This window comes from Sander lucioperca, chromosome 23 (genome assembly GCF_008315115.2).
Source record: "Sander lucioperca isolate FBNREF2018 chromosome 23, SLUC_FBN_1.2, whole genome shotgun sequence".
NCBI classification, from domain to species: Eukaryota; Metazoa; Chordata; class Actinopteri; order Perciformes; family Percidae; genus Sander; species Sander lucioperca.
In genome coordinates this window covers 11,316,588-11,344,019 of record NC_050195.1, presented here as the reverse complement: position 1 = coordinate 11,344,019, position 27,432 = coordinate 11,316,588, and the positions used below count along the sequence as shown (strand labels likewise).

The following is a 27,432-nucleotide window of genomic DNA, read 5'->3' as shown; positions in this document are numbered from 1 at the left end:
GTGGTGAAGCATCACTAAACCTCAGTGCAGCCTCACAGGGCTGCAGACTCTTGTTCTAGCGATAATTGTAATTGTCTTGTATTTCTGCTTCTCCTTTGCGGCTGTACATGTATGTGGGAGCTATTTCTGTTCCGCTGAAGAGCATTAACGGGATATTTTTAACACACCATTGTGTGAAAAGAATCTAATGGCGCTTTTCCATTACATGGTACCTGCTCGACTCGCCTCGACTCTACTCGCCTTTTTTGGTTTTCCATTACGAAAAAAAGTCCCTGGTACCTGCTAACAGGTACTTTTTTTAGTACCTCCTCAGTCGAGGTTCTCAGCGAGCTGAGGCGAGCTGAAAAGGTGACGTGAAAGCGACAGACGGGGGTGTCCTGAACAAACCTGCTATTTTTAAACAGTTTAGCCAGCTGTTTTTTTTTTTTTTGCTGCCTCCAGCTTCTTTAGAAACTAAATGTGTCTTCTGGCAACAACACACCTTCCACGTTCTGTGTATGTGTGTGTGTGTGTCGTGTTAGGTCACGGCAGTTTACTGCGGCGCCGCTTTTGTTTACAGTTCTGCGGAGGCTCCAGGCAGAGCTTTTGCCGTATCCTACGTACACACACACATGCTGGCTCGACGCACACACCAGCTGACAAATGTATACATCAGGCCACATATTACACAGGCTACGGTGAAAGCTCTGCGTGGAGCCTCCGCAGAACTGTAAAACAAGCTCAAGTGGCCTGATGTTATACTTGTGCGCTGGTGTGTGCGTCGAGCCGGCAATACGACCAGCCACGCTGAGGCGGGACTAAAATCAGCAATGGAAAACGGACGCACAGTGTGTCGAGTAGAGTCGAGGCGAGTCGAGCAGGTACCATGTAATGGAAAAACGCCATAACATCGGAATCTGATTGGATGCATGTCATCATTTGCATATGACGCATCTAAAATGATATGCATGTATAAGCTGATAAAGGGAGCCCTTGATGTTAAGTCTTATCTCAAAAGATCTGCCATCCAGTCATCCAACTGAAGAAGAGTTTCAGTATTTCTCAGCACTGTTTTAGCATTAACAGTCACGCAGAGGACAACTTCAGGGGTTTTTTTAACTTAGAAACTAACCACCTGCGGCTTCTACAGTAACTGAGCTTAAACACAGATGTTTTACCAATATTGTGGCTTCTGTATTTCCTTTTTCTACTTGTCAGCAAATTCCATGAAATGACCCTAACCATGTCATCTGTCTCAATACTTTCTGACTCCCTGTCTATGGCTGGGGTAGAGTTGCAGCTATATACCAGTTTTATAGTCTTGGGGTATGGCAGAGATTAATATGATAAATGGAATTATTGATAAAACCAGCCTTTGCACATAGAAAGATCAGATCAGAACTCAGATATGCAGACGAACGAGGGACTAAAATCAGGTCCTGTCAACTTTATGTGAGCATGTAAATCTTTTCTAAATGCTCCTTCCTTCCTGTCCTGCGAGAGTGTTAATGCAATGACAAAAAAAACAAAATACTGACGTAAACACGCCCCCTGCTCTTTTTAAACTTTGATGAAAGTACTGTGAATGTCTCTATAATGCCTCAGTTCTCTGTAACCACAGAATAATGTATCTATTTATATATCTGTCTATTTTTCAGTACAGTTGACACGTGGTTTGGCCAGTTGTGGCCTGTCTGCTGCACTCAGGCTGGTGTTGCTTTATTTTTTTGGTTGCACTGCAGTAGAAGCATCCTGTTATATAAGCTTCTATTCAAGTTCCTAGAACCTTTTTTCATGTATTGCTATAACTACAGATATCCAGAATGGTGGAAATATTTGATCTTATTGGAACTTGTTTAAGTTTTAATGAGGCAATCAACCTGTCACTCCCTGTAAATATTCATATATGTATCAGTAAAATCTTTTTTCTTTTCAAACGTATTTTTATTGAAAAAGCTTTGCAAAGCACATGGAAAACAAGTACAGCACCAACATAATTCAATGTGAAGGCAGATACCTGCAGATAGCTGAATAAAATGAGACGTTAGACCAACAAAATAATTAAAAAAAACAAGGGAGTTCAGGGAGCATGTTGTGGAAAGCAATCTTTACACCTGGAAAGCCTGAAGTCTGAAAATACATATTTATTTTCATGCCAAGTAGCTATTCCTCAACCTTTTCCAGGCTAAATCTATCAGTCCTGACTGTGTCGTCTGAGCTTTAATCTAAAAAAGTTAAATCTTTTGGAGTGTTTTTTTCTTCCTTATGACTTTAAAGTGCGATTAAAAAACTCACTCTGATTGTCCATAATTTCCTCGCTTTGCAGAATGATGTTAAAACTATTTGAAGATGTAGGCAAAGAAGACTTTTTAGTCGATTTAGAACGATTTTTAGACGTAGCCAAACCACTTTTATACATCACTGTCTGCACGGACAAAAGCATCCCCACGCTTCCTGTGTTTGCTTTCACACATAACAAGCTGCTCGTCAGACACTTATGTACATTTCTTTGTCACTGGCCTTACAGGAAGAGCATTCTTCTTACTTTCTGTAATAATAAGGATTATTTTACGAAATGTTGCACATTTGAGGCGAATACCTGCTTCTGTCTGTTTAATTTGTGTGCAATTTCTGACCAAACAAGGGCAGAAGAAGGAAAAAGACATGAAAGAAAGCGGAAACTTTCAGTGGCGGGCTTTAATGAATATACACATGGTCTAACCACAGTTTCCTCACACATATACAGATGCAACTACAAACGTCTACAACACACACATCTAAGTCATCTTAGTCTAAGATGGCAGAAAATCCTGATTTTATAAGATGTATAGTGGAATGTGTAATTAAAGTCTTAATCCATTAAGAAATGAGGACTGTCCTCACACTGCTGCTCAGGACACTTTTATTTTTTTGGGGATTTTCCCTTTATATGGGGATTTTCCCTTTATTTGAAAGCGGATAGAAATGAAAGGGGGAGAGAGAGGGGATGACACGTAGCAAAGGGCAGCAGGTCGGATTCGAACCCGCGCCGCTGCAGGACTCAGCCAACATGGGGCGAACGCTCTTACTGGGTGAGCTACAGGATGCCCCAAGGACACTTTTATTTGATAATAAATGCATGTGGTCGTTGATATGTTACATTTTGTTGGAGATGTACGGGCCGACTGATAGCAGACCGATATTATTTGCCAATAGCTTATCCCAGATATATCGACATGGGGGTTTATATTAGCTAAAAAGTACGAATAAATTGTGTTTAATGGTTAAGATGCATACCAGGACCTTTGCTGCATGTCACACCTCTCTGTTTCCTGTCTGGCATCTCTGTTGCAACACATCTAATAAAGGCAAAATGCCAGAAAAAAATCATAAAAGGGAACGAGACTGAAGCACAGACATGCCAAATATATATTTTTTTTCATTCGTTTTTATTGGATTTTCAGGATATCACAACTGCACACGGTCATGTAAATTTACAAGTGTAAATAAAGTCATAATAAAAAAGAAAAACAAAGCCTGTGAGAAATCAAATGACAAAAAATATGCACATTACAAGTAGCTGCCTTATCCTCAAATGAGTACAAGCTGTGAGCCAGGGTCCTTATGTTTTGTCTAAGTAAAGTGTCCACTTCTGCTATCTCTTTGCGTACAAATTTTTCCTCAAATCTAACACACAAGTCAATCATGTATGACATCAAACCATTGATGCTGTTTAGGAGAATCAGGCTTATGAACTTCTAGGTATGGTTCTTTTTGCTGCTGTAAGGAACCTTATATATATAAGGGAACTTGTGGCTTTACTAAGTAGTTTTTATTAACTAAATATCTTGGTCACAATTCTTTCATAAACTCATTTTAGGCAACCTTAACAAAAGCGTTTCTTCATGTTTTTTATGTTTCAACAGACAGAAAACTGACCAAATACCACATTTTCTTGAAATGTGGTATTTGGTACATTTTCTTGAAATGTGGTATTTGCCTCTAACACATGGAATTTGTATCCCACATAGTTACCAGCAGTTACAAAATGCAACAAAATACAATCCAACACAAGTAAACAACAGCCCTACAATAAATGTATTCTTGTGAAATTTATAATGTTACATTTTTGAGTCAAACTGACTGATTTAACTTTCAAGTCCATAACTTCTGGTGTTGTTCTACTGGACTGCATCTAATATTTAGCTTGCTTCATGTTTGGAGATAGAATGGACAACTAAAAAATTAGAAATAAAACTGAATAGTCTATCAAACTTTTAATTACGGGGCTCTTGGATTGGATTACATTATTCTGTGGTCAAGCAAATTAAGCCTAAATGAGTCTACATTAAAAAAAAAAACTTCACCAATAACTGATACAACTTTGCAAATCAGACATTTTTTTTTTTTTTTTACTTTGCAAATCAGACATATCGGACACAACTTTTAAATTCGGACTGATCTTACTTGATTTAATCATGTTACCGGAACATATAAATCAAACTGATAATGAAATCATTAAAAATCTTTTATATTATTATATTTTCCTAAAAGTTTTTTTTTTAATATATATATATATATATATATATATATATATTTTTTTATATTATATTTAATTATTTTTTAATTTAATTTTACTTTATTTTATTGTATCTGCAACGGCTGGTTCCTGCTCCGCCCCCTTACGTTACGTGACTCTCGCGTGGCCTCGCCCAAGACATTCGAAAGGGAGTAATGCATTTGTAGTTCGCTTAATGTGTAAAAAAAGGACTTACATCAGACGTGTATTCATGTTGTTTCATTTAAAAGCATAACGTCAGTGATATAATGTATTGGTTTATATTATTCACAAATCAATATAAGCTTTATCAATGTAGATTTAACCTGGCTCCCCCCCCCTTTCTCACACATGGTCCGGTCCAGTTCAAAGCTCGAAGCGGGAGGAGGAAGTTAGCTGTTTTTTTTGTTGATGTTTCTTGGGGAAGAAAACGCTCCACAGGTAGTCTGCTACACGCAAACAAGCACACACATATGTAATGTCATCGTTTGAAATATATAAGCACTGGTCAAAAATGTTAAGCCACTTTTAAATTAGTTAAGTAAGTGCTGTTGTTATGAAACTGTAAGGTAGGCTTGTTAGCTAGCGTTAGCATCTTAAAGGTTCAAGATGGACGGCGAAAACGTTAAAAGAATAGATGTTTCGAGCTAATGTGTTGTCTCACTAGAATAGTTTTGCTCTACAGGATGGACATGGCTACGTCTTTGAAGTCTCTGTTGCTGGCTGTCCAGCAGTACAGAGACGGCAGGACAGCGCAAAACGCAGCGCAGCTACAGAAACAAGTGGAGGTAAGGTCCCTCCATGACAGACATAACGTTAACTTACATTACAACACTACAACCATGCCAAGGGCACAGGTAGTGGTGGCGAGATGAAGCTGAATGTTGTAGCTTTACTGAATGTTTGTATGCACGTCATCCCTGTGGAAAGTAGTTTACACCTATGTGGATAAATGTGCCTACAATGTTGTGGTACATGTTGTGTGTATTTGCAGGAGGTCTCAGGCCTTAAATGTGACCAGCTGCTGTCCTCAGGCCAGGTTCTTCCCCGGGAGTGTGTGAGTGGGCTGGTGGAGCTGGCTGGAAACCCAAACACCAACCAGACCCTGACAGGCTCCATCATCTCCCTGCTGGCAAAACTGGGTACATGCTACATATTTCACACACCACAATTCATGCACATAACCAGCCCCTCTCTCTCTCTCTCTCTCTCTCTCTCTCTCTCTCTCTCTCTCTCTCTCTCTCTCTCTCTCTCTCTCTCTCTCTCTCTCTCTCTCTCTCTCTCTCAGAGCCAGGGGCAACTTTATGTCTTGGCAATTTGATAGCATGTCACTTAGTAAGCTTTTGGGAAATGTTCCTGACACAGATTATAAGTTTCAGATGCACAACAATACGATCTCACACATCTCACTGCTGCTAGTAAAACCATCAAATCAGCTGGTCCATCAAAAGCATTGTATCTTCACTTTGCTTTGAGGTTATTGTTATGAAAGTCTGATCACGATTGTTTTGTGGTTCGTATCCTATCATCTACTGCAGAGATCTTCAACAGGGGGTCTGGGACCCCTAGGGGGTCCTCAGAGTCAATGCAGGGGGGGTCCTCCAAATTATTATGTTTTTTCAAAAATTAAAAAGTCCTAAAATGAATCCAACATATTAGCAAATACAAATCCCCACTGATAATAGGTTAACTGGCCTATAGATAAGGTAGCCACTAAGATCCACAGATACAGCAAATCCTAAGGATTCAATATGTCATATGTATATTTAACGTTAAAAGATGACTTATACAATCATGCCAACAATTATTAGGCTATTTTAATATCTTAGTATTCTATGCAAAAAAGGTATATGTAAAGGATTTAGGCTGCCCTACATGTTATTGTAGGCCCAGTTTAATATGCAACTTCATTTTAGATAGATACTTTATTTGTCATTCTCACAACATGGATGGGGAGAACGAAATAAGAACTCGGGTAGGGTTGGGTACCGAAACCCGGTTCCAGGACCGGATTAGAACGCAAATTTGTCGTTAAGGGGTCCTTAACTGAAAGAGAGATGGAGCAGTACTACATATATTGTATAAGAGATGAGAGACTCTATTCCACCCTGCACAGGGACTGTTTTCCCACCTCCCCTCAGGCAGAAGGCTGCGTAGCATCCAGGCAAGGACCACCAGGCTGAAGAACAGCTTCTACCCGTACGCGGTCAGACTAATGAACTCCTCCACACTCATACCTTTGAGTCTTCTCAAGAAATAGCACTGCACTTTATTTATTTAATTACTTACTTGGCTTAAAAGAACTTTTGAAGACCCCTGATCTGCTGGCTTGACCTCTGTGAGTCGATTCTGAAAGCGTTACGAGCACTCGGAGAACAAAGCGACACATGGCAGTGTTCAGTTCACAATACTCTAAAGGTTTAATGAGACACACAAGGCCATCGGAACAATCACTTCATTCACTTAGATGACGTGAGAGTAGATAAGAAAGAGACTAGAGGAAAGAGGATTGATTCAAGGTTGGTTCACACAGATCTTCAGAATAGTGAACGGTGTAACAATTTATGATACAAATGTATGATACAAATTAATACAGATGAGAGAGGCTTTGTTCAGAGTTTTTACAGAATTGAATGTAACAGATTCACAACAGGTATGTCTATGATGTTTTTAACGTCAGCAGTTCAGCGGAGAAATACTATTAAATAATACTACATGAGAATAGAATTGATGAAAAACAAATGCATATATTGTCACTAAATCACCATCATCAATTACAGTTGTGGGTTTTACCTTGAAGTATGTTAACACGTTTCTTATTCTCCTAGTATAACGTAGGGCTGCAACTAACGATTATTTTCATAGTCGATTAATCTGTCGATTGTTTTCTCAATTAATGAATTAGTTGTTTGATCTATAAAAATGTCAAAACATGGTGAAAAATGTGGATCAGTGTTTCCCAAAGACTAAGAGGACGTCCTCAAATGTCTTGTTTTGTCCACCAATCATATATATTCAGTTTACTGTCACAGAGGAGAGAAGAAACTAGAAGATATTCACATTTAACGAGCTGGAATCAGAGAAATCTTATTTTTTTTAATAAAAAAATGACTCAAACGATTAATCGATTATCAAAATAGTTGGCGATTAATTTAATAGTTGACAACTAATCGATTAATCGATTCATCGTTGCACCTCTAGTATAATGGCTCTCTAGAAAGATCACTGCTATGCTTTAATTTATTAACAGGCCAGTGAGTGTGTGACTCCTGAACAGAAAACTGAACTGCCATCTTTTTCTGAAACAAAATCTTTGTCTTTCTCCCCACCTGTGGCCCCCCCTCAGCCTGTGATGATGACAGTCGGGAGATTCTTAACAGCAGCTATAACCTCACCAGCACCCTGGCGTCTGTCATCCACTGCCACAGCGCCACAGCAGGAGAGCCCCTGGTACTGCAGGTAAGTCCATCACCTGTGGGTCTGCGCATTACTGCGCTCCCTTCTGTGTACAGCACATTTCAGTATGCATTTTAAATACAGTTTTTAAAAAAAGGGCAACATTTGAGTTACATATGAAAATATATTGTGTAATATGCATTGTTTTACTACCTTGTTGTTAACAAAGCTTCTTTATTGTAGGGCTGCTCGATTACGGAAATCATAATCACATTTATTTTGGTCAAAAATCACGATTATTTAACATGATTACTCATTGACTTTTGGAAAGAATGCATTTATTGAACTTAAAAAAAACAGTTAAACAAATCAACAGTGAAAACACCTTGAACTGGGAAGTTTCCCATAATACTTTTCCCGTTGAACTTTTCGAATTTCCCTTCAGAACACAAGACAAAATAAGAGTTTACTTTCAAAATGTAATGTGCAAAATAATCGTTTTTCTTGAATACATTGATTTTGCGATCGATAGGAGCAGAAATTGAAATCACGATCAAAATTCTATTAATTGCACAGCCCTACTTTATTGTTTATTTTATATTTATTTGTTTTTATAAAAAAATAAGGGCAGGCACATGTTACCTGGCACATGTTGAAATTAAATCCCCTATTTTTCTAAAAGAGAATATATCAAGTTACAGTTGGTCGTGGTTGAGCTATTTTGAACCAGGAAAAACCTCGACCTATGAATGGTAGAGTATTTGTTGTGATGTTGTCTCGTGTGTATCGTTCAGTGTTTGCAGGTGCTGCAGAAACTGACCTACAACACTCGCGTCTTCCAGTCTACAAACTACATCCATGAGCTCATCGCTTTTCTCATGACCAATATGTAAGAACCACATGTCCCAGTATGATTCAATGAAGCTGAAGGTTGTATTTTTTTCACATTTTACTTTGCATCTCACAGCCAGTCTCAAAACGAGGACATCATCATGCCGTGCCTCGGCCTCATGGCCAACTTGTGTCGAGACAACCACTCCGTGCAGAGCCACATCAAGTCTCTGGTGAGTCTGACTGAATACAGTAACTCGCACAAGATGTCTGTCTGAAAAAAAAATGTTTTCATAGCCTTTATTTTAACAGTGTCACAGAATGGTTTACAGAATGAATATGCCTAGAGCTGAAACAATTACTTGATCTCTTATGTGATAGTAACTTAAATATTTCTGGATTTTTTGGCTGTTGATCTGACAAAAAAAAAGACATTTGAAGGAGGCACCTTGGAGTCTGGGAAAGTGTGATTGACTAATCCATAAACAAAAGCAATATTAACAAAAAGTATCCTTACAAATATGACATAGATGTAGCGAAAAAAACAAAAACAAGCACACAAAAAAAAATGGTCGGAAAAGAAATAAAAGGTGGGCGGAGTTTCAGTTTCACTACACGTCATAGGAAATAGGGACATTTTCTTTGTTTTTGTTTTTGTCTGTTATTTCCATCTATATTTGTGTATATTTAACTGTAACTAAAAAGGATATTAAGCCAGTATGGCTGTCTAGGATCTTCAGGGATCTGTATATAGCAATATAGCAGCCCCTTATTTAATTTTCAGCTGGACATTATTACACAAAATTAATATCTCTCAGCCCCTACCACTATTATATCTCTGTCTGCTGTACACCTGACTGTCTTCTAGGCTATATTAGCCCTCCTACACAAACTGGACTCTGGTCATAACATCTACATCTTATATCTTATTCCCTGTTATATATTATTCTTAACGTATGTTATTTCTTTTCTGTCAAGCAATTCTAATTCTATTAGGTTTACATTCTTGTCTTTTCATAGTCTTAGTTAATATATTACATAATAAGCTATTACACTGATCAATCCCTACGCTGTTCTCTTTTGCACTACCACCATTGCACACAGTCTACCTTAGCACTTTTAACTCTTTAATTTTCTGTGAGTGATTTTTATAACTTTAATTTTCTGTGAGTGATTTTTATGTATGTGAGATATATGTGTTTGTTGTGTTATGGTTGTCTAAGCTACTGGATGCCTACAATTTCTCTGTCTGTCTGTCTGTCTGTCTGTCTGTCTGTCTGTCTGTCTGTCTGTCTGTCTGTCTGTCTGTCTGTCTGTCTGTCTGTCTGTAAATGACAGGAAAATGTGTCTTTGGTCTTTTGTCTGGTTGTGTTTAAATGACACCAAATTGGATGGTTAGTTAAAAAAGAAATGCCCTACAAAAAGGCTTTTGACACAGCCCTAAACAATCATAAAGCATCTGAATCATAAAAAAATCCTCTAAAATAGCTTGAACAAGAACATGTCTTAAATGTTTTTCATGGTTAGTGCATTTAGTTTAGACTAACCAGCCATTACAGCCATTGTTTTAGGTTTACACAGGACAGAATTCACCTGTTTAGCAGTTCACCAAGTGTTTTCTTCCAAATCAACACAATGGACTCAACACTGCAGACAAGCATGTCATCCATACAACATAAAGATTATCAGCTTGTGGCTACTTAAATATACTGTATCTTGTGTGTTATTTATATGTGTTTGTGTGTTCTTGCAGGACAACGTGAAGCGATTCTACCGTACTCTGATTAACTTCCTGGCTCACAACAGTCTGACTGTGGTGATCTTCACGTTGTCCATCCTGGCCAGCCTCACTCTGAATGAGAAGGTTGGAGAGAAGGTGGGTGGGAAACACTCGCTGCTGCGAGGTAACAATGCTTTTTGGCAATAAAATCTTATACTGTTGGAAAGCCTGTTTAGTTCCCTTTCAAATGGTGCCCCATTTGAAAGGAACATCCATTTGTGGGATGAGCAGCAGCGCCGAATATGTGGGTTTCGCCCATGAAAAATGTACCAAATCTTCTCTGCCAGTGTGATGGTGTGGGGCGGCATCTCCCTCATTGGAAAAATGAGGCTTGTCATCATTGGAGGCAATCTCAATGCAGAGAGATATAGAGATGAGATTCTGCAACCAGTGGCAATCCCATATCTCCACAGTCTGGGACCGAACTCTATCCTCCAAGGTGACAACGCTCGCCCCCACAGGGCGGGGTTTATCAGAGACTACCTCCAGAATGTGGGAGTGGAGAGGATGGAACGGCCTGCCAGCAGTCCTGACCTCAACCCCATTGAACACTTGTGGGATCAGCTTGGGCGTGCTGTTTGTGCCAGAGTGAGCAACACAACCACGTTGGCTGACTTACCACAAATGCTGGTTGAAGAATGGGATGCCATCCCCCAGCAGTGTGTGACCAGCATGAGGAGGAGGTGCCAGGCTGTTGTGGCTGTGTATGGTTCTTCCACACGCTACTGAGGCTCCTGTTTGTGAAATGAATAAATTGTTAAATTGCCAATATGTCTTGTTTCTTCAAACATCAATCATCCAATCCACCAAACACCAAACGAGTCAATGGCAGAATAAGCTATTTGGCATTGGTAGAGAAGATTTGGCAATTTTTTCATGGGTGCAACCCACATACTCAGCTCTGCTGCTCATCCCACAAATGGAACTAAACAGGGTTTCCAACGGTATAAGATTTATTGCCAAAAAGTATTGTTACCACAGAGAGATAGTCTACCAAACACAAATTTCCTTACTTTTTGTGCTAAGTTTTATATTGTACACCTTTTTATTTTAACAGTGCATACATGTGGAAACTTGTCTCCTCTTTTTTTTTCTCCCTTAAATGAAGAAAGGTTTTGACAGTGTAATCCTGGCGATTCTTAATTTCAAAAGGATCTTGCATTACAGTATTCAATTTTGCAGTTTATATACATATATTTTCAAATATTGCACCTGAATTGCCTTTGTCAATTACCAGTGTAGACCTGTCAAACATGCATGTTGGGATCTACAGTATCTATGCAACCCTGTAGTAACCAGTAGTCAAATATTATGTATGACTCACTTCCGAGAACAACTATTTATATTAAATACTAGTGTTTGGTTTTAAGTTTTTTTTTTTAATCTCAACAGTGCAGCAACAATTCGTTCCTCTTTTCTGTTTGTTCTCCTTTTCACTTCAGTTTTTTTCTTTCTGCTACTGCATAAATAAAATAAATTACTCTGTGGACAAGTTGCTTAATATTAGCACAATCACTCATTCATCTTCTCCTTTTGTGTCCATGTATGTTTCCTGCAGCTCTTTGATGCTAAGAACATCCACCAGACTTTCCAGCTTGTGTTCAACATCATTGTGAACGGCAACGGCACTCAGACAAGAAAATACTCGGTTGACCTTTTGATTGATTTGTTGAAGAACCCCAAGATAGCAGATCACCTCACAAAGTACAACCACAGACGTATTCACTTACGTTTCTCACACATAGAGCGTTTGACCTCAGTGTTTGCCTCAGGGCCCTCTGTGACTTGACTCTGTAAAACCACTTTTCCATTTCCAGGTATCAGCACTTCTCAGCATGTGTGTCTCAAGTTTTAGGACTTCTGCAATCAAAAGACCCCGACTCTGCAGGAAAGGTGCACACGCCATTTAACATACATACATATTATTCTATACTGTATATCTTTATGTATGTTTCCCACAAATATGCACCGAAACCATAGCCTGGCTCCGCCCTCCTACGTACTTACGCTCAGTTTTCATTTCCCTTCAGCACGTACATCTGGGTTTGCAGTATAGTCTTGGGTTTTCTCCAGCCAAGTTTTTGGCGGTCCAATCAGCAAACAGAGGGAGTGGCTTAGAACAATGACTTGAGGCCGTGTGCTAGAGTTGTAGTCAGATGCGAGCCAAACCATTCGGTCCGTTGTGGCAACGCTGCCGAATATCCTGAAGTTAAAGCCCGAGCAAGAACAATCTTTGATGTGTCAGTTGTGTTTGATGGTTAAATGTGTTGTGGTCAAATCATGTGTTTTAATGTGCTCAGTTGTAACTACTGACCTTTTTTGTGGTAAAAAAGGGACTTTTTGCCTTTGTTAGATAAAGGACAGTAGAGCAGTGACAGAACATATGAGGAGAGACGTGGAGGAGGGGTAATCTTAAGGTCTACGGACAAACATCAGGGTTGTTGTTGTTATTTCACAGCCAGCCTAGCCCTCTAGGACGCCTTGTACAAGAGGTTTTAAAAAAATTAGTCCCTGCTGACAATGGTAGGTGGCTCACGGTTGAGTTTATGAACCATTCTTGGTGTTGCTCCCATAAGAATATGATAACTGACCCGTAGTGCAAGTAAAAGACATAATTGTGTCCTAGCACCTCGAAGAATTTATACCCTAGTACTTAAAGTTGACAGAATGCTCGCCCATGTAGTCTTTTTTTTAAGGTTATTAATTGCGAGTTATTGAAAAAAGAACTAAAACTAAATTATTTTCATGATTGATTAGTCTGCCAAATATTTTCTTGATTTACCAGTTTAGCATTTTTGGTGTCTTTAATTTAATCTTGATGTGTGTGTTGTTTGCAGGTGTTGGAGCTTCTCCTGGCCATGTGCAGCGTCTCAGGGCTGCGTTCGCTGCTGTGCGAGGTGGTTTTCAGACCAGCGGCACCCAAACTCAGAGCAGTGAGCCGCAGGCAGGGGACCGGACTGGACGGCGGACGCAAAACCGAGTCCGGGCTCGCCCTGGTGCAGTGGCTGAGCTCGCCTGTGGATGGCGCTGAGTCCTGCTCGCTCCAGGCCCTGCAGCTGCTGAATGAGCTGCTGGAGGTACGGGACACACACGAAGAATTTAATCATTAAATGAAAAATCAATCAATCAAAAATTAGTTATAACCAGACATTTGATGCCATTTTGGTCTTTATTTGCCTCTTTCACTGCTGCCACTTTGTTTACAGTGAGCCTCTAAACTTGCATTCATCTCAGATATAGGTAAAAGTGCAGTCCTTGTTTACCTAAATCTTTTCCTCTTCTCCTCCCTAGGAGGCGTTGGGAGCAGAGAGTGTGTCTGAATGTGTGCTGAGCTTCATAGAAATGTTGCTTCCCGTCCTGTTAGGGCTGCTGAGGGGCCTCGATCCTTCACAGGGAGACGCTCACATAAGAAAACACTGCCACCGCATCACACACGTCACCAGCCTGCTGCTCAATATCCTTCGCCTGATTGAACCGGTCAGTTACCCGTGTGTTACCTCTGTGTGCTTTTGAAGCCTTAGTCTCGCATTGCCAGCTCTATCTCTAAAACACTGTGGAGTAAGGTCTGGCTACATCCCAGATACATTCTGGGATAGGAGAAAAAAAACTCTCTGGGTTGTTTGTATTTCTTTAAACCAACCACATCTTCTTGAGCAGCGCTAAGCTCCAGACGCAGCGACGGTGGCTCAGCTAAATAGTCTCGTGAACGAACTTGTTTTGGTGGAACATTCGCACCCCGCAAAAAAAAAAAAAGAAACACCACTTATAATATTAAATGAAGTTAACTGTTCACACAACACAGTAACATGAACTATTTAAATTAGCTGGATACATGGTTAAACCTCAGTTGCGCTTACCAGTGTATCGCCGTGTGTATTTCGTCCACAGCAATCCCACCAATCCGTCCCAAAACCTCCCAGTTAGAGAGGAAATGCCTTAAACATATTCTTTGTAAATCTTTACAATCATTCTCTAAAAGAACCGAGCAGGCCTGCCTTGTTGCACTATCCACATTTTCTTCAAAAGTTGTGATTTTCAGCGTGTAGCTTGTTAGCTCATAGGTTGCTGTTGTTTCCCGTAGCGAAGGGATTTTGAGAATGGCAACACACAGAGCAGAAGGTGAGGGGCAAAGCCTGATAATGTTGACATTTATCCTGGAAATGTATTCCCGTTGATCCACACTATTGAAGCCTTGACTCCTCCACTCCTGTGTGCTGAGGACTCCACCAGATGTTTGGTGTCCCGTCAGGTGAGCGCTCAGCTCTGCCTCTCGCAGGTTGAATCCCTCCTCACCTGTTGTCACAGCAACAGCCCCCTCATCTGCCATCCCCCTGGCTCTGACAACGATCTCAGGTGAGTGAGAGCTGTTATTAGAGCTACTATTCATTAGGGTTGGGTACCGAACCCTGTACTTTTACCGGTACTGTTCGAATCACGTCGGTATTACCGAGAATTGGTTCACGTAAAATCAAACGGTGCCAAATTTCGGTACCTGAGAGTAAGCGCAATATTCTGCGATATATTGCAATTTATTACCTTTTTTCCAACTTCTAATTTTTCCCAATTTCAAATGATGTCCCCAAAAGTGAACTTTGTCAACATCTGTTTTATCTAAAAAGATATATTTCTCTGTTTGTTCATCTCACTTCAATTGTATTGCTGCAAAATGGGATTGTCAAGCAGACAGACTGACCAACACACATATCATAAAAGATGGATACTTGGCGTCTGTGTATCGATACAGTATTGCCACGGAAAATATCGCGATACTATGCTGTATCGATTTTTTCTCCCACCCCTAGAAGATACTGAGGTTGAGCTTGTTTGTTTTATATGTTAGATAAATGTTATGTTTTGTTTTGTTGTTAGGATTGCGGGTCTTTGTTTTGTCAATGTGTGAAGTGTATATGATATAGGTGCGGACAGAGCAAACTATGTTGGCTCTGCATTTTTGTAGAATTCACAGTGAGTCACGACAATGCCGATAAAGTGGTTGCAAATGTGGTAACAGTTTTTCAAAACTTAACGCAGACACCGTTCACTGTGATATGATATTAATGGCGAGCCGAAAGTGGTCGCAGTGCTGTTCTTTACGTTTCACTTCCTCTGAGACGAGCAGGCACAACAGTGGTTTCTGTGCCCTGGGGGCTGACTGACCGGCTTAGGTTGTAAGGCAAGGCAACTTTATTTCTAACTTTATTGCACCTTTCAGCAACAAGGCAACTCAAAGTGCTTTACATGAAACATTGAAGAGCAATTAAAAACGGTCATGATGAAAATAAAACAGGCTAAAATAGAATAATATACAAATACAAGAATAAAAGTTAGTGAGTAAGAAATTCATAATTATTCAGTTTAATAGGTTGTAGGGACGGGTTTGGGAGGAGAGAGAGAGGGGTTTTATTTTTGTTTAATTTCTGTCCGTGTAAAATATTCTAAATAAATAACATAATGTTCTAAGTAAATAGGTTTGGAATTATTTTTACAACTGAAATCATTTTTTTGTAATTACAGAGGGAAAGTACTGTTGGGTACCGGGAACTGAATTTCAGGTATCGGTACTGGTATTGGCTCAGATGCGAAAGGTTCCCAACCCTACTATTCATTCACTAATGCTGAACAGAGGAACTATAAAAATTTAATTAAAAAAAATATTAAACCAGCTTCTTAAATTTGAATAATTTGTAGTTTCTTCTTCTGTGACAATAAACTGAATATATTTGAGTTGTGGACATAACAAGACATTTGAGGACGTCATCTTGGGCTTTGGGAAACACTGATCCACATTTTTTTTTATCAATTAACTAACTAATCTATAATGAAAATCACCATGCAACACCACGAGTTGCAATAGTCATTAATAAGGGTGTATTGTAGAAAATGAATTGTACAGTTTTCAGGGGAGAAAGGTGGCATGTGTTATTTTACCAGGAATAATAATCGAATAGTATAATAAAGTACTTAAACTAAAATACTCATTATGGAGGCAAATGGGCTTTGTAAGTGTTACATTAAGTTAATTTTGCTGAAAATACTTTCAACTTAAACATACTTTGAATGCATGACTTTTACTTGTAATGTAGTATTTATATCCTTTGGTATTGCTCTTTTTACTTAAGTAAAATATCTCAATACTTCTACCACCATTGCAGCATTGGTACAAACGAGTTAGAGTTGTGTGTTTCAGTCAGGTGTGTGCAGAAGCTCTGCTGACGACTCTGGAGTTAATGAGCAAACTGAGACAACAGGTGAAGGACATGGAGACCAGCTTCTACAGGATGTTACAGGTACACACACTCTCATCACCTCTTTCACCCACTGTGCTTCATCTCTTTCCTTTCTGTCCTGTTCCGTTGTTTTCTCCGTGACCTCTTATCCTCTCTCTGTCTTTATTTGATCTCTCAGGACCAGAGGATAGTGACCCCCCTCTCGCTGGCCCTGACGTCCCAACACAGAGAGCGTGTGCAGACGGGACTCTCTCTGTTGTTTGAAGCCACACCTCTCCCAGACTTCCCCTCTCTGGTGTGAGTCACATGCAGGAAACAACATGTTTATATACTGTATAAAAACATCTCGCTAATCGCCAGCCAATCTCCAAAAACACATGCATCTGTTGGCACTTTCACAACATGACTAACAGCCATTTTCCACTGGGCGCATCTGTGCTGCGTTTCTGTTTTGTTCTGTTCTCCGTCTCAGAAGCGGAGTGTCTTACCTGCTGACTCACAGATTTGATTGCCTCTACAAGTACTTTACAGAACAATCACGTGTTTATTAAGCTATTATCTACCTTTCACTCCAAGCACTCCTTTAGTTAAACTCCATGTTTTCTCTTTTCCGGCGTCCTGATAAAAAAGATTTGTTGTGCCGTATTATGTTTTTCCACCTCCAAGATGTACAGTGGTGCTCATAAGTTTATGAACCCATGCTAAAGTTGACTAAAAAGAGGAATAAAAAAATCATCTTTTGGAAATTGACCTTTAATTTACAAAATGAGGAAAAATCCAATCTTTAAGGACACCAATTTTCTTTGTGAATGAATAATGTATCGTAAATAAATAAATGTTCTTCCTTAAAATACAGGGGGAATAAGTAAGTACACCCCTATGTTAAATTCCCATAGAGGCAGGCAGACTTTTAGTTATTTCATGGATCCAGGATACTTTGCATCCTGATAAAGTTCCCTTGGCAGACTGACGCCCCTGCTGCTCGCGTGAAAATAGACCGGGCGTATATCTTTAGCGGAGCGGAGAGCCGCTTCACGCACGCTTCTGGGACGGTGGTGGAATATCAAGCTTTGACTTGAATGGCTGCGATTGCTCACGGGGCCTGCAGCGCCTCCGGAACGCAGCGCAGACGCGCCTGGTGGAAAACCGGTATGAGGGCGCTGTGTGTATTGATTACCCTCTAGTAACTTTAGGTCAGAGGGGCCTCAAAGCAAAGAAATCAAATTACATACATACATTTTTTTCTTTTCTTAAATTATTTTACGTTACAGAATACTTTCTCCTCTTCACGTCTCTAAAAATCCTTTAAATGAAGCAGTCAGAAGGAAAAAGTACCTTTTTGAACTGTTCACAGCTCAAGTTCCTATTAAGACATAACCTTTGATGAGTAACAAGTAGCCAAAAAAGCAGCATTGTCTTATTTTCTCAACATATCAACGTGGCAGATGATAGTTTTATAGTGCACATTATATCGGTAACTTGGCCAATAATGAATGAATGAATGAATAATAAACTGATTTAGCATTTTGAAAGTTAAATAATTCATACAAACCTATTAACTTCTACTGGTGGTGAAATGGTTCATTAAAATATTCATTGTGAAACAAAGTAGTTGCCAGTTTCCCGCTGTCTATTTATCAAACTATCTTTCTCAAGTCTGGGAGAAAGTATGGCTGCCAACAACGCCTATTGCCAGAGGGAGGCTGAGCTGTCTGTTAAACGCGTTGCAGTGCAGGAAGTCCCGCCTTTCAGCATACTGGACTGTTCCAGTGGTTCCAGCAGGAGCGTCCACAGTCTGGTTGACAAGATACAGAACGGCTTAGAGGTAAAGTGTGTACGTGTGTGTTGGGGAAAAATACTGTTGAGTTGTATTGTTGATATTGGTGCTATTATTTTTAAAGTTATTGTACGTCAGTAACCCATTTGTATAAAAGCATCATTTAAATGCAAACAGTGTTTAAAATAAATGTAAATATATGTATTTATGCATTTACTTTAATAAGAGTTTCATATATAGTCATGCTTTAAGGCACAAATGGATGTGTACAGTAAAAAAAGTTGGAAGAAACATTCTACATTTTCATTGTGCCAAACAACATGGTGAAACTATTAAAATTAAGTCATTGCTTCCAGTGTGAAAAGCATGTTTCGCTGACGTCCTTTTGTTGTTAATAGCTGCAGGAACAGGTGAAGGACTCGCATGTGTCAGAGATCATCGATGTTTATGAACAGAAGCTCTCTGCATTTGCGGTAAGAACGTTTATAAGAAGACAGAGGAGAACTTACTGTGACAAATACTACTAGATTTTTGTTATTTTTGTATTGCAAAGTTTGTAGCAATTGATGGACAAATGACAATCCTGCTTTGTGTCTTAACCCCCCTAATAAATCCTGTCTTTGTTCATCTTATTAACAGTTTATTGTTTGAACTCAGATCTGTGGTAACATTTGAGGCTCATGCTGTATTTGATTGCATTACATTTAGTGTTTCTAATAATGTAAGTGTATTCTATTTTGTTTCTTTTTCCCCATCGTCTTTTGTTCAAACATGGGGCAAAAACATATTTTATAAAATAATAAATTATATAATAAATAAATGAATAATGACTTAAGTTATTAGATACATTAATCCCATACAACACCAGCACAAAACTGCTACAAAACTGCCTCAAAAACACCTTTTTAACACAGTGTCAACAAAAACGGAACGTTATAGGATTCACAAAGGGAAGAGTTGCAGGGTAGAGGCACTGGATTGTAGGAGGGTTTCTGAGTGTCTAGTAATTTTGAACTTTGACCAAAAAAGATTTGACCATCACACTGTATTTTTAGAGTAGAGCATTATCTCTCATCCTGGAGGGTTTTTTGTTAAAGCTTCTACTACTGCCGGTGCACAAACATTGAGATTGATTTTAGAGTTATTACAGTTGTGGATCAATCAGTTAAACATGTTTTTAGCTCTGCTTTCTTTTAACAGTAATGTGTCTTTGGGTCTCTCCGTCAGTCTAAGGAGAGTCGTCTGCAGGACTTGTTGGATGCGAAGGCTCTGGCTCTCTCTCAGGCCGACCGTCTCATCGCTCAGTACCGCTTCCAGCGAGCTCAAGCTGAGGCTGAGGTAACACACACACACACACACACACACACACACACACACACACACACACACTCTTAGGGCTCCAGTGATATGGCTGAAGTTATTCTTTTCCTACTATTTTAGCTAAACACTAAGGTGCTGGTAACAGACAACTTTAGGAGTTTTAATTATTTGAGACGCTTGTCAAGCAAAAAAGGTGAAGCATTTACTGTTACCAGCCTCTTAGATGTATATGATTGTAAACTGTCTTTTGGGTTTTTGACTGACAAAACATTTAAAAACTTTAGAAAACTGATATTTGTTATAATTTTCAAACATTTTATAGACAAAAAGATAAATCAAGAAAATCAAAAATGTTTCGGTATTAAGGTTGTATCACAATTTTATTTGAAATATTTTTATATCAAAATAAAGAATTTGGTATGCAGTAAAGGCCTCCGATTTCACCCTAGGCTGTGGCTGGAATATGCTACAAACTTAGCCATTACATGCTCAGAATTATCTTATTACAGTAAAGTGCCCATATTATGAAAAATTCACTTTTTCTGTGTTATTTTGTGTCTCTGGTGCTTCCACACGCATACAAACTTCGGAAAAAAACATCCATGCTGTTTTGAGTGAGATACGGTTTCTGAATGTGTCCTGCCTTCAGTCTCCGGGTGAGCTGTTCAAAATCAGCAGGGCCGTCTACGTCATCGGCCGAAACATTTGGTGTGTGCTAACCACTTTAGCTAATACCACATCAGTTAGCTGTTTCTCCAACTTCAGTCAGTACAAGGCAGGATTAGCCAGGAGACTTCTTCTAAACGACGGTGCTCTTCCAACTTTGCGTGGACTTCCTACAGATGAGGGACATGTAAGTAATTCTATAGTGTGGTAGCAGTGTTTTGCCATTGAGAACGAGGTGGCTAACCGCTAGCAGCGTTAGCTTCTAGCTAGTAGTCCTTACCTAGCTACTGTGCATGTGTGACTCCCAACAAAGATGGGATAGAAGTGAGAGGTATCACTCTGTAGCTAAAACAGAGAGCTCAACACGCAGGGTGAAAAGAGGAGCTGCAGCAATGTGCAGTACAACAAAAATATGGTGTTTTTTGAAAATTAAACCTATTCTGGTACAACCTCTAAATACAATTATGAACCTGAAAATGAGCATAATATGGGCACTTTAATACTATTTTGTTTTTTCTAACATAAAAAACAGGGCTGGTAGAGTCAAGCCAGGCTCACCCTCCCCAGCCTATGATTTATTATTCTCTCTCTGTTTCTTTACCTGCAGGCCTGTAAGCTGGGCTGCCTGCTAAAGGAGGCGGAGCGTCGTCGTGAGGATTTGCAGGGCGAGCTGAGCAGCCAGGTGCTGGAGGTGGAGCGCTCTAAGGCCGACATGGAGGAGCTGCTGCAGCACAACGCCCGGCTGCAGCAGGACTCAGAGGAACACCAGGCCCTGAAAGGAGCCTACAACAGCCTGCTCAACAGGTCAGAGGCAGGATATAGATACAAGAAACACACAACAGATTCATATACATCCTGTGTTTCTGCAGGTCTTGAAAAACAAACAAAACCTCGGAATTCAGCTCCTTCAAAAAAAGGCCTCAGAAAGTATTAGAGAATGTCTTAAATTGAATTGATAAAGGTCTGTTGATTTTAGCAAAATCTTTAGTTTTTTTTTGAAATTGGTTAATCCATCTATCAATTTTCTACTACTTATCTGGATCCAGGTCACATTAATTGATTAATTAGATTACTAGGAATAACGGTTACATCTACAGCTGGGAAGTACTGAAAAAATAAGTGTGATATAGATATTAAAAAATTCATTCTCTTAATAAATAATTTTAGTCATTATCGTCCATACTCGGTCATTCTTGAGCATTAAACCTTGAAAAAGGTATGAAATTGCTTTTTATGTTTTTTTTTGTTTTTTTTTAAAGTCTTAAATTTAATTTGGTGAATACAAACTCTGAAATGTAGAGCTGTCCTTGAGTAAAGAAATTCTTATTTGACTAACACTCAAATGGTTTTGTCGACTAATCGATGAGTTGATTTAATCGACAGATCTGTAAAAAATTTGTTTCTCCACAAACAATCACTTTAAATCTTGTTTTTATCACAGATGTGCTCATAAGTTTCTTCAATATGTCATTCAGCATGAAAAAGGATATAAAAATGACTAATCGACTGAAGAAATCTGTCGTTTAAGACCTAACGCACAGATTGGTCGAAATGACTAAGAGGGGACAGCCCTACTGAAAGTAGGCACCCTAAAGGCTGTTTTATGCTTCTGCGTCAACTCCACGCCGTAGCTACGCAGCCGCTCCTACGGCGCTGTGACCCCTTCGGAGTTCTACGTCGAGGTTGAACGCGTTTCTTTGCATCGCGGTGCATTTCACCACCAGAACGCTAGGGGGTGTGTGGTTTCCGGAGGGTCAATCGCGAAACTCTTTGAAAATCTTTTGAGATGTGCACGTCAGACTACGGCGTAGGTTCGTGTCTCCACGTACCTACGCACATAGCAACGGCCTAGATTTTACGCAGAACTATAAAACAGCCTTAAAACAGCCATATTATGCTCATTTTCAGGTTCATAATTGTATTTTAAGGTTGTACCAGAATAGGTTTACATGGTTTAATTTTCAAAAAACACCATATTTGTGTTGTACTGCAGTGCTCTCTCTCACTGCTGCAGATCCTCTTTTCAGCTGGTCTCTGTTTTAGCTACAGAGTGAGACCTCTTTTCTTCTTCTTCTGTACTATCTTTGATTGCACTGCACATGCCCAGTAGCTCAGATGTAGATCATGTCAGCTAGCTAGCTCCATAGACAGTAAAAGAAAGGCTGTTTCTACAACTTCGGTCAGTTACAAGGCAGGATTAGCTGGGAGACTTCTAAATGAGGGCGCACATGTAAGTAGTTCTTTTGTAGATTATGGTGAACTTGTGTGTGTTGTAGCAGTGCTTTGCTACTGAGAACGAGGTAGCATGCTAGCGTTACTATGCTAGCGTTAGCATTAGCGTTAGCATGCTAACGCTACGAGCTAATGGTTGCGGTTAGCCTGCTCGTTTCGGTTTGTGACGTCACAAGCCATGCCGATTTTGAACAGCTCACCCAGAGACTGAAGGCAGGACACATTCAGAAACCGTATCTCACTCTAAACAGCATGGATGGATTTTTTTCTAAGTTTGCATGTGTGTGGAAGCACCAGAGACACAACATAACACCCCAAATCCCAGAAAAAGTGATTTTTTCATAATATGGGCACTTTAAGGCTTCAGCACCGTGTGTGCAGGTTTACAGCGATACAGTCATACAGTGTGTAACAGGTCGATCTCTGCAGGTTCAATGAGAGCGAGCGGCTGCTGAAGGAGCTGCAGACGGCTCACATCTCGCTCACCAAACAGAACGACACTCTGAGGAAGAACCATGAAGCACTACAACTGCAGCACGAAAAGTAATCCACACACATCTGAATCTTATCTCTGCTTTTCTCTCTTGCATAAATACCGCAGGAAGCAAACGTTTGACACTTCAGTCATCAGTTGCAATGAAAGGTTCAGGTAACAGAACCTTCTTTAAACTGTGTCCGTGTGTTTCTCAGGATGGTGTCGGTGTTGGAGGAGAGAGAGGAGGAGATCAGATCCCTCCGTTCAGATCTACAGCAGAAGAACAGCGACATCACAGGTTGGTCGGACGTCAGCATCAGTCAGCTTGTGAAATCTGCGTGTGCAGAGCTGTCGTTAATGTTGTAGAGCTTCTGGCATTCATTTAGTGTGTTGGTTCATTTTTATCTGCTGTCGTTGAAATTGCATGACTGATTCAATGTTAGCTAACGTTATGTTTTCTGGTCATTTTAAATATTATGCTATATTGTGCTTTTTGGCTTTTCCCTTTCCTTTATTGTGTTATATATCTTTTTTTGTGCATGTTATAGGTTTACAAAGTGAAAAAGCCCAAAGTCCACCCCAAAGGGACTTACCATCTCCAACAGAAAACACTGTTCACAAACTGCTCCAAACAGCTCTATTGTAGTCCAGCCTTTACTTCAGAGACAAACGTGGTCACTTTGGAACACACGTTATAATGCTCGCCTAGCTGCTAGCATGGCACGCCCTCATACTCTGCTTCTGACTGGCTAGTAGTCCTTACCTAGGTACTGTCAGGGCACGCCCTCATACTCTGCTTCTGACTGGCTAGTAGTCCTTACCTAGGTACTGTCAGGGCACGCCCTCATACTCTGCTTCTGACTGGCTAGTAGTCCTTACCTAGCTACTGTGAGGGCACGCCCTCATACTCTGCTTCTGACTGGCTAGTAGTCCTTACCTAGGTACTGTCAGGGCACGCCCTCATACTCTGCTTCTGACTGGCTAGTAGTCCTTACCTAGCTACTGAGCATGTGCGACTCCCAACAAAGATGGAACAGCAGTGAGAGGTCTCACTCTGTAGCTAAAACAGAGAGCTCAACACACAGGGTGAAAAGAGGAGCTGCAGCAATGTGCAGTACAACAGAATATGGTGTTTTTTGAAAATGTAACCATATAAACCTTGCTGGTATAACCTCTAAATGAAAATGAGCATAATATGAGCACTTTAAAATGATTACCTCCTAGGAATATATCTCTCTTTTCTCTGAATTTGTCACCATGAACACAATTAGATTTTTACCTCAGAGCTGCAGACAATATATAAAATGTATAATGAGTATTCTAACATTGAGATGTTTTTCTTGCATATTCATAAGGGTGTTTAGTTTTGGTATTAGAACAGCTGCTTCAGAAGGCAGTAGACGTCCTTCATGGTGGAAAAATAAAACACAGATTGTCTGATTTTCTGCTGAAAATAAAAAAAAATGTCCGGACCACTCTGCTGGACTCATCCTGAGGACTGCTGCTGTGTTACAAGTTATATCTCTGTTAAACTGGGAATCTGAAAAAAAAAATAAAGAGACAAAGGTCAACATATATGAAAGCTTTTGCAATTTTTGAGAGGTCCGTGTGTGCGCTCCTTCACTAATTAAAGCCACACAAGATTGGGCTTTTGTTGATCCTGTTATATGACCGAAATAACTATTTCAATAACAAAGGTCAGACTATAGCTTTCACACAGAGGTTGTATTGTGGAGAATGTGTCTTTGTTGCAGAACGCTAAAAATACTGTGTTCCTGCAGGTATTTTCCCAGGAAACAGGTGGAGATTTAGGGAAGAAATCCTGGGACCTCAATTCCTGGCCTACTCTAATCTTGCTTCACTAAATACTTTGTCTCGTTCCCGTCAGGTCTGCGCGGGGAACTGCGTGCCGAGGAGGAGAAGGTGAAGGAGAAGGATCAAGAGAGGAGAGAACTGGAGGAGACTGTGGATGTTTTGAGGAAGGAGCTGAACAAGACCGAGCAGGCCAGGAAGGATGCCAGCATCAAGGTGATGAAGACTACATTTGAAAACATTAAATGGTGTATCAGAAGTTCTGGTCCCACCTACAGTTCATAACTTCAACTGATATCTATGTCCATTTATTAGTGTGTTACAGGGTTTTCCTGTATTTGGTTTAGATTCTGTTCTTTTCCCTAACGCACTCTTAAAGGTCCCATGGCATGACAATTTCACTTTATGAGGTTTTTTAACATTAATATGAGTTCCCCTAGCCTGCCTATGGCTAGAAATGGCGATAGGTCTAAACCGAGCCCTGGGTATCCTGCTCTGTCTTTGAGAAAATGAAAGCTCAGATGGACCGATCTGGAATCTTCCCTTTATGACGTCATAAGGGGAAAGGTTACCTCCTCTTTCTCTGCTTTGCCCGCCCAGAGAATTTGGCCCACCCATGAGAGAGAGAGACATCATGGCTTTCAAACAAGCAAAGTGACAGTTGGTCAAGGCCACACCCCCACTCTCCATCTTGCCCCCCCCCCTCCTCAAAAGCATTTAAAGCTACAGACACAGAAATGGTACATCCTAAGGAAAGCTCATTGTGTCACTGGCTCGTAGTGGCTGTAATTCTGCACCAAGGCTGAATTTCGGGAAAGAGACTTCAGATACAGTATTAGGGGACCACTAAGGTCTATATAAAAGATACTTCAGATACAGTATTAGGGGACCACTAAGGTCTATATAAAAGAGACTTCAGATACAGTATTAGGGGACCACTAAGGTCTATATGAAAGAGACTTCAGATACAGTATTAGGGGACCACTAAGGTCTATATAAAAGAGACTTCAGATACAGTATTAGGGGACCACTAAGGTCTATATAAAAGAGACTTCAGATACAGTATTAGGGGACCACTAAGGCCTATATAAAAGAGACTTCAGATACAGTATTAGGGGACCACTAAGGTCTATATAAAAGAGACTTCAGATACAGTATTAAGGGACCACTAAGGTCTATATAAAAGCATCCAAAAAGCAGCATGTCATAGGACCTTTAAACAAGGTTTGTAGCTCATATTTTCAGGCTTTATGAGTCTGTTATTTGTTCCCATCAAACTGTCAAATACATGTTGTTGCCTGAATAAACATAACACCAAAGAAGAAGAAAAAAACACTGCAAAGTTTGAATACATTTCATCAAACATAGTTGGTTCAAATTAGCGAACGTTTAGTTTGCTTTGACGCAAGACAAATAAATTCAGTTTTTATACATCAAAACTGACTCACTAAACTCACTGAATACTAAAACAAAGAAAATAACACAGAGAAGCAGTATAAGAGTGTGAAGTAAAACAAACTAAGAAGTTAAAATATGTAAATAAGAATGTCTAAAGAAAGAAAACAATAAGACAGAAAAACCTCCAGTACTGTAAAATAATGTAAAGTAAGTTACAAAAAACCAAGACAATGATAAGAAAAAGGTTTTAATTTTCTTTTATCTGCATGTCAAACAATGTTGGGACTTAAAGGACACAAGGTTTGTTAGGATATGAAATCTGTAATGTCAGATGTTCACCATGTCAGGTAAAACTACTCCGATGAATCCTATCTTGACTCAGAGCTGTAGAGATTTAAAGCTCCTCTGTTTCCTGTTTCCCAGGCGTCGTCCCTGGAGCTGCAGAAGAGTCAGCTGGAGACGAAGCTGAAGCAGAAGGAGGACGAGCTGAACAAACACTCCTCGATGATCGCCATGATCCACAGCCTCAGCAGCGGCAAGTTGAAGAGCGACGTCAACCTGTCGCTCTGAGGAACGCTCAGCGATGCAGATGAGTGACGAACGAAAATCATAGATTTTTAAAAAATGGACGATGATATTAATTTTTTTTTTTTTTTTAAATTTATTGACTAAACTTGAATTTTAAAGTCATATTGTAATCTTTGTATGTGTTTTTATTGTTTGGTAAATAAATGATGGATCTGTATTCGTACTGGATTCCTAAGTCCAGATAAATGTATGTGTGTGTGTGTGTGTGTGTGTTTGATAGTGAGTCTGAGCTGATTTAATTTAATATTAAATTAAACTTGTGTAGGTTACATGCAAACTGGAGTTAGTCATTCTTTAAAATACATCTGTTTAATCCCATATGTTGTTTTAGCTTCATTTTTTTACAGTTGAAATTTTTTTTTTTAATGACTTAAATTAAACTTTGCTTTGATCTCAAATACATGACATGGATCT

At 39.7% G+C, this 27,432-nt stretch overlaps 1 protein-coding gene across 1 annotated transcript; it reads left to right on the top strand.

Moving 5' to 3' along the window:
- The first annotated feature begins 4,750 nt into the window (after positions 1-4,750).
- Positions 4,751-27,295, top strand: cip2a (cellular inhibitor of PP2A). Its single transcript, XM_031285232.2, has 22 exons — positions 4,751-4,957; positions 5,202-5,304; positions 5,511-5,658; positions 7,863-7,975; positions 8,707-8,801; positions 8,880-8,976; positions 10,497-10,619; positions 12,082-12,227; positions 12,341-12,416; positions 13,361-13,600; positions 13,815-13,977; positions 14,729-14,876; positions 16,711-16,810; positions 16,929-17,047; positions 18,407-18,575; positions 18,926-19,000; positions 19,755-19,865; positions 21,121-21,317; positions 23,175-23,288; positions 23,436-23,518; positions 25,109-25,248; positions 26,854-27,295. The coding sequence occupies exons 2-22, from the start codon at positions 5,203-5,205 to the stop codon at positions 26,998-27,000; spliced, it is 2,706 nt and encodes a 901-aa protein (XP_031141092.1). The 5' UTR covers positions 4,751-4,957; position 5,202; the 3' UTR covers positions 27,001-27,295.
- The last annotated feature ends 137 nt before the right edge of the window (positions 27,296-27,432 follow it).

Excerpts from the sequence above, each read along its gene's own strand:
- cip2a (XM_031285232.2), top strand. The coding sequence starts at position 5,203 with ATGGACATGGCTACGTCTTTGAAGTCTCTGTTGCTGGCTGTCCAGCAG. Across the intron at positions 16,811-16,928 it reads GCTTCTACAGGATGTTACAG|GACCAGAGGATAGTGACCCC; the intron begins GTACACACACTC and ends TTGATCTCTCAG. Across the intron at positions 23,289-23,435 it reads CTACAACTGCAGCACGAAAA|GATGGTGTCGGTGTTGGAGG; the intron begins GTAATCCACACA and ends TGTGTTTCTCAG.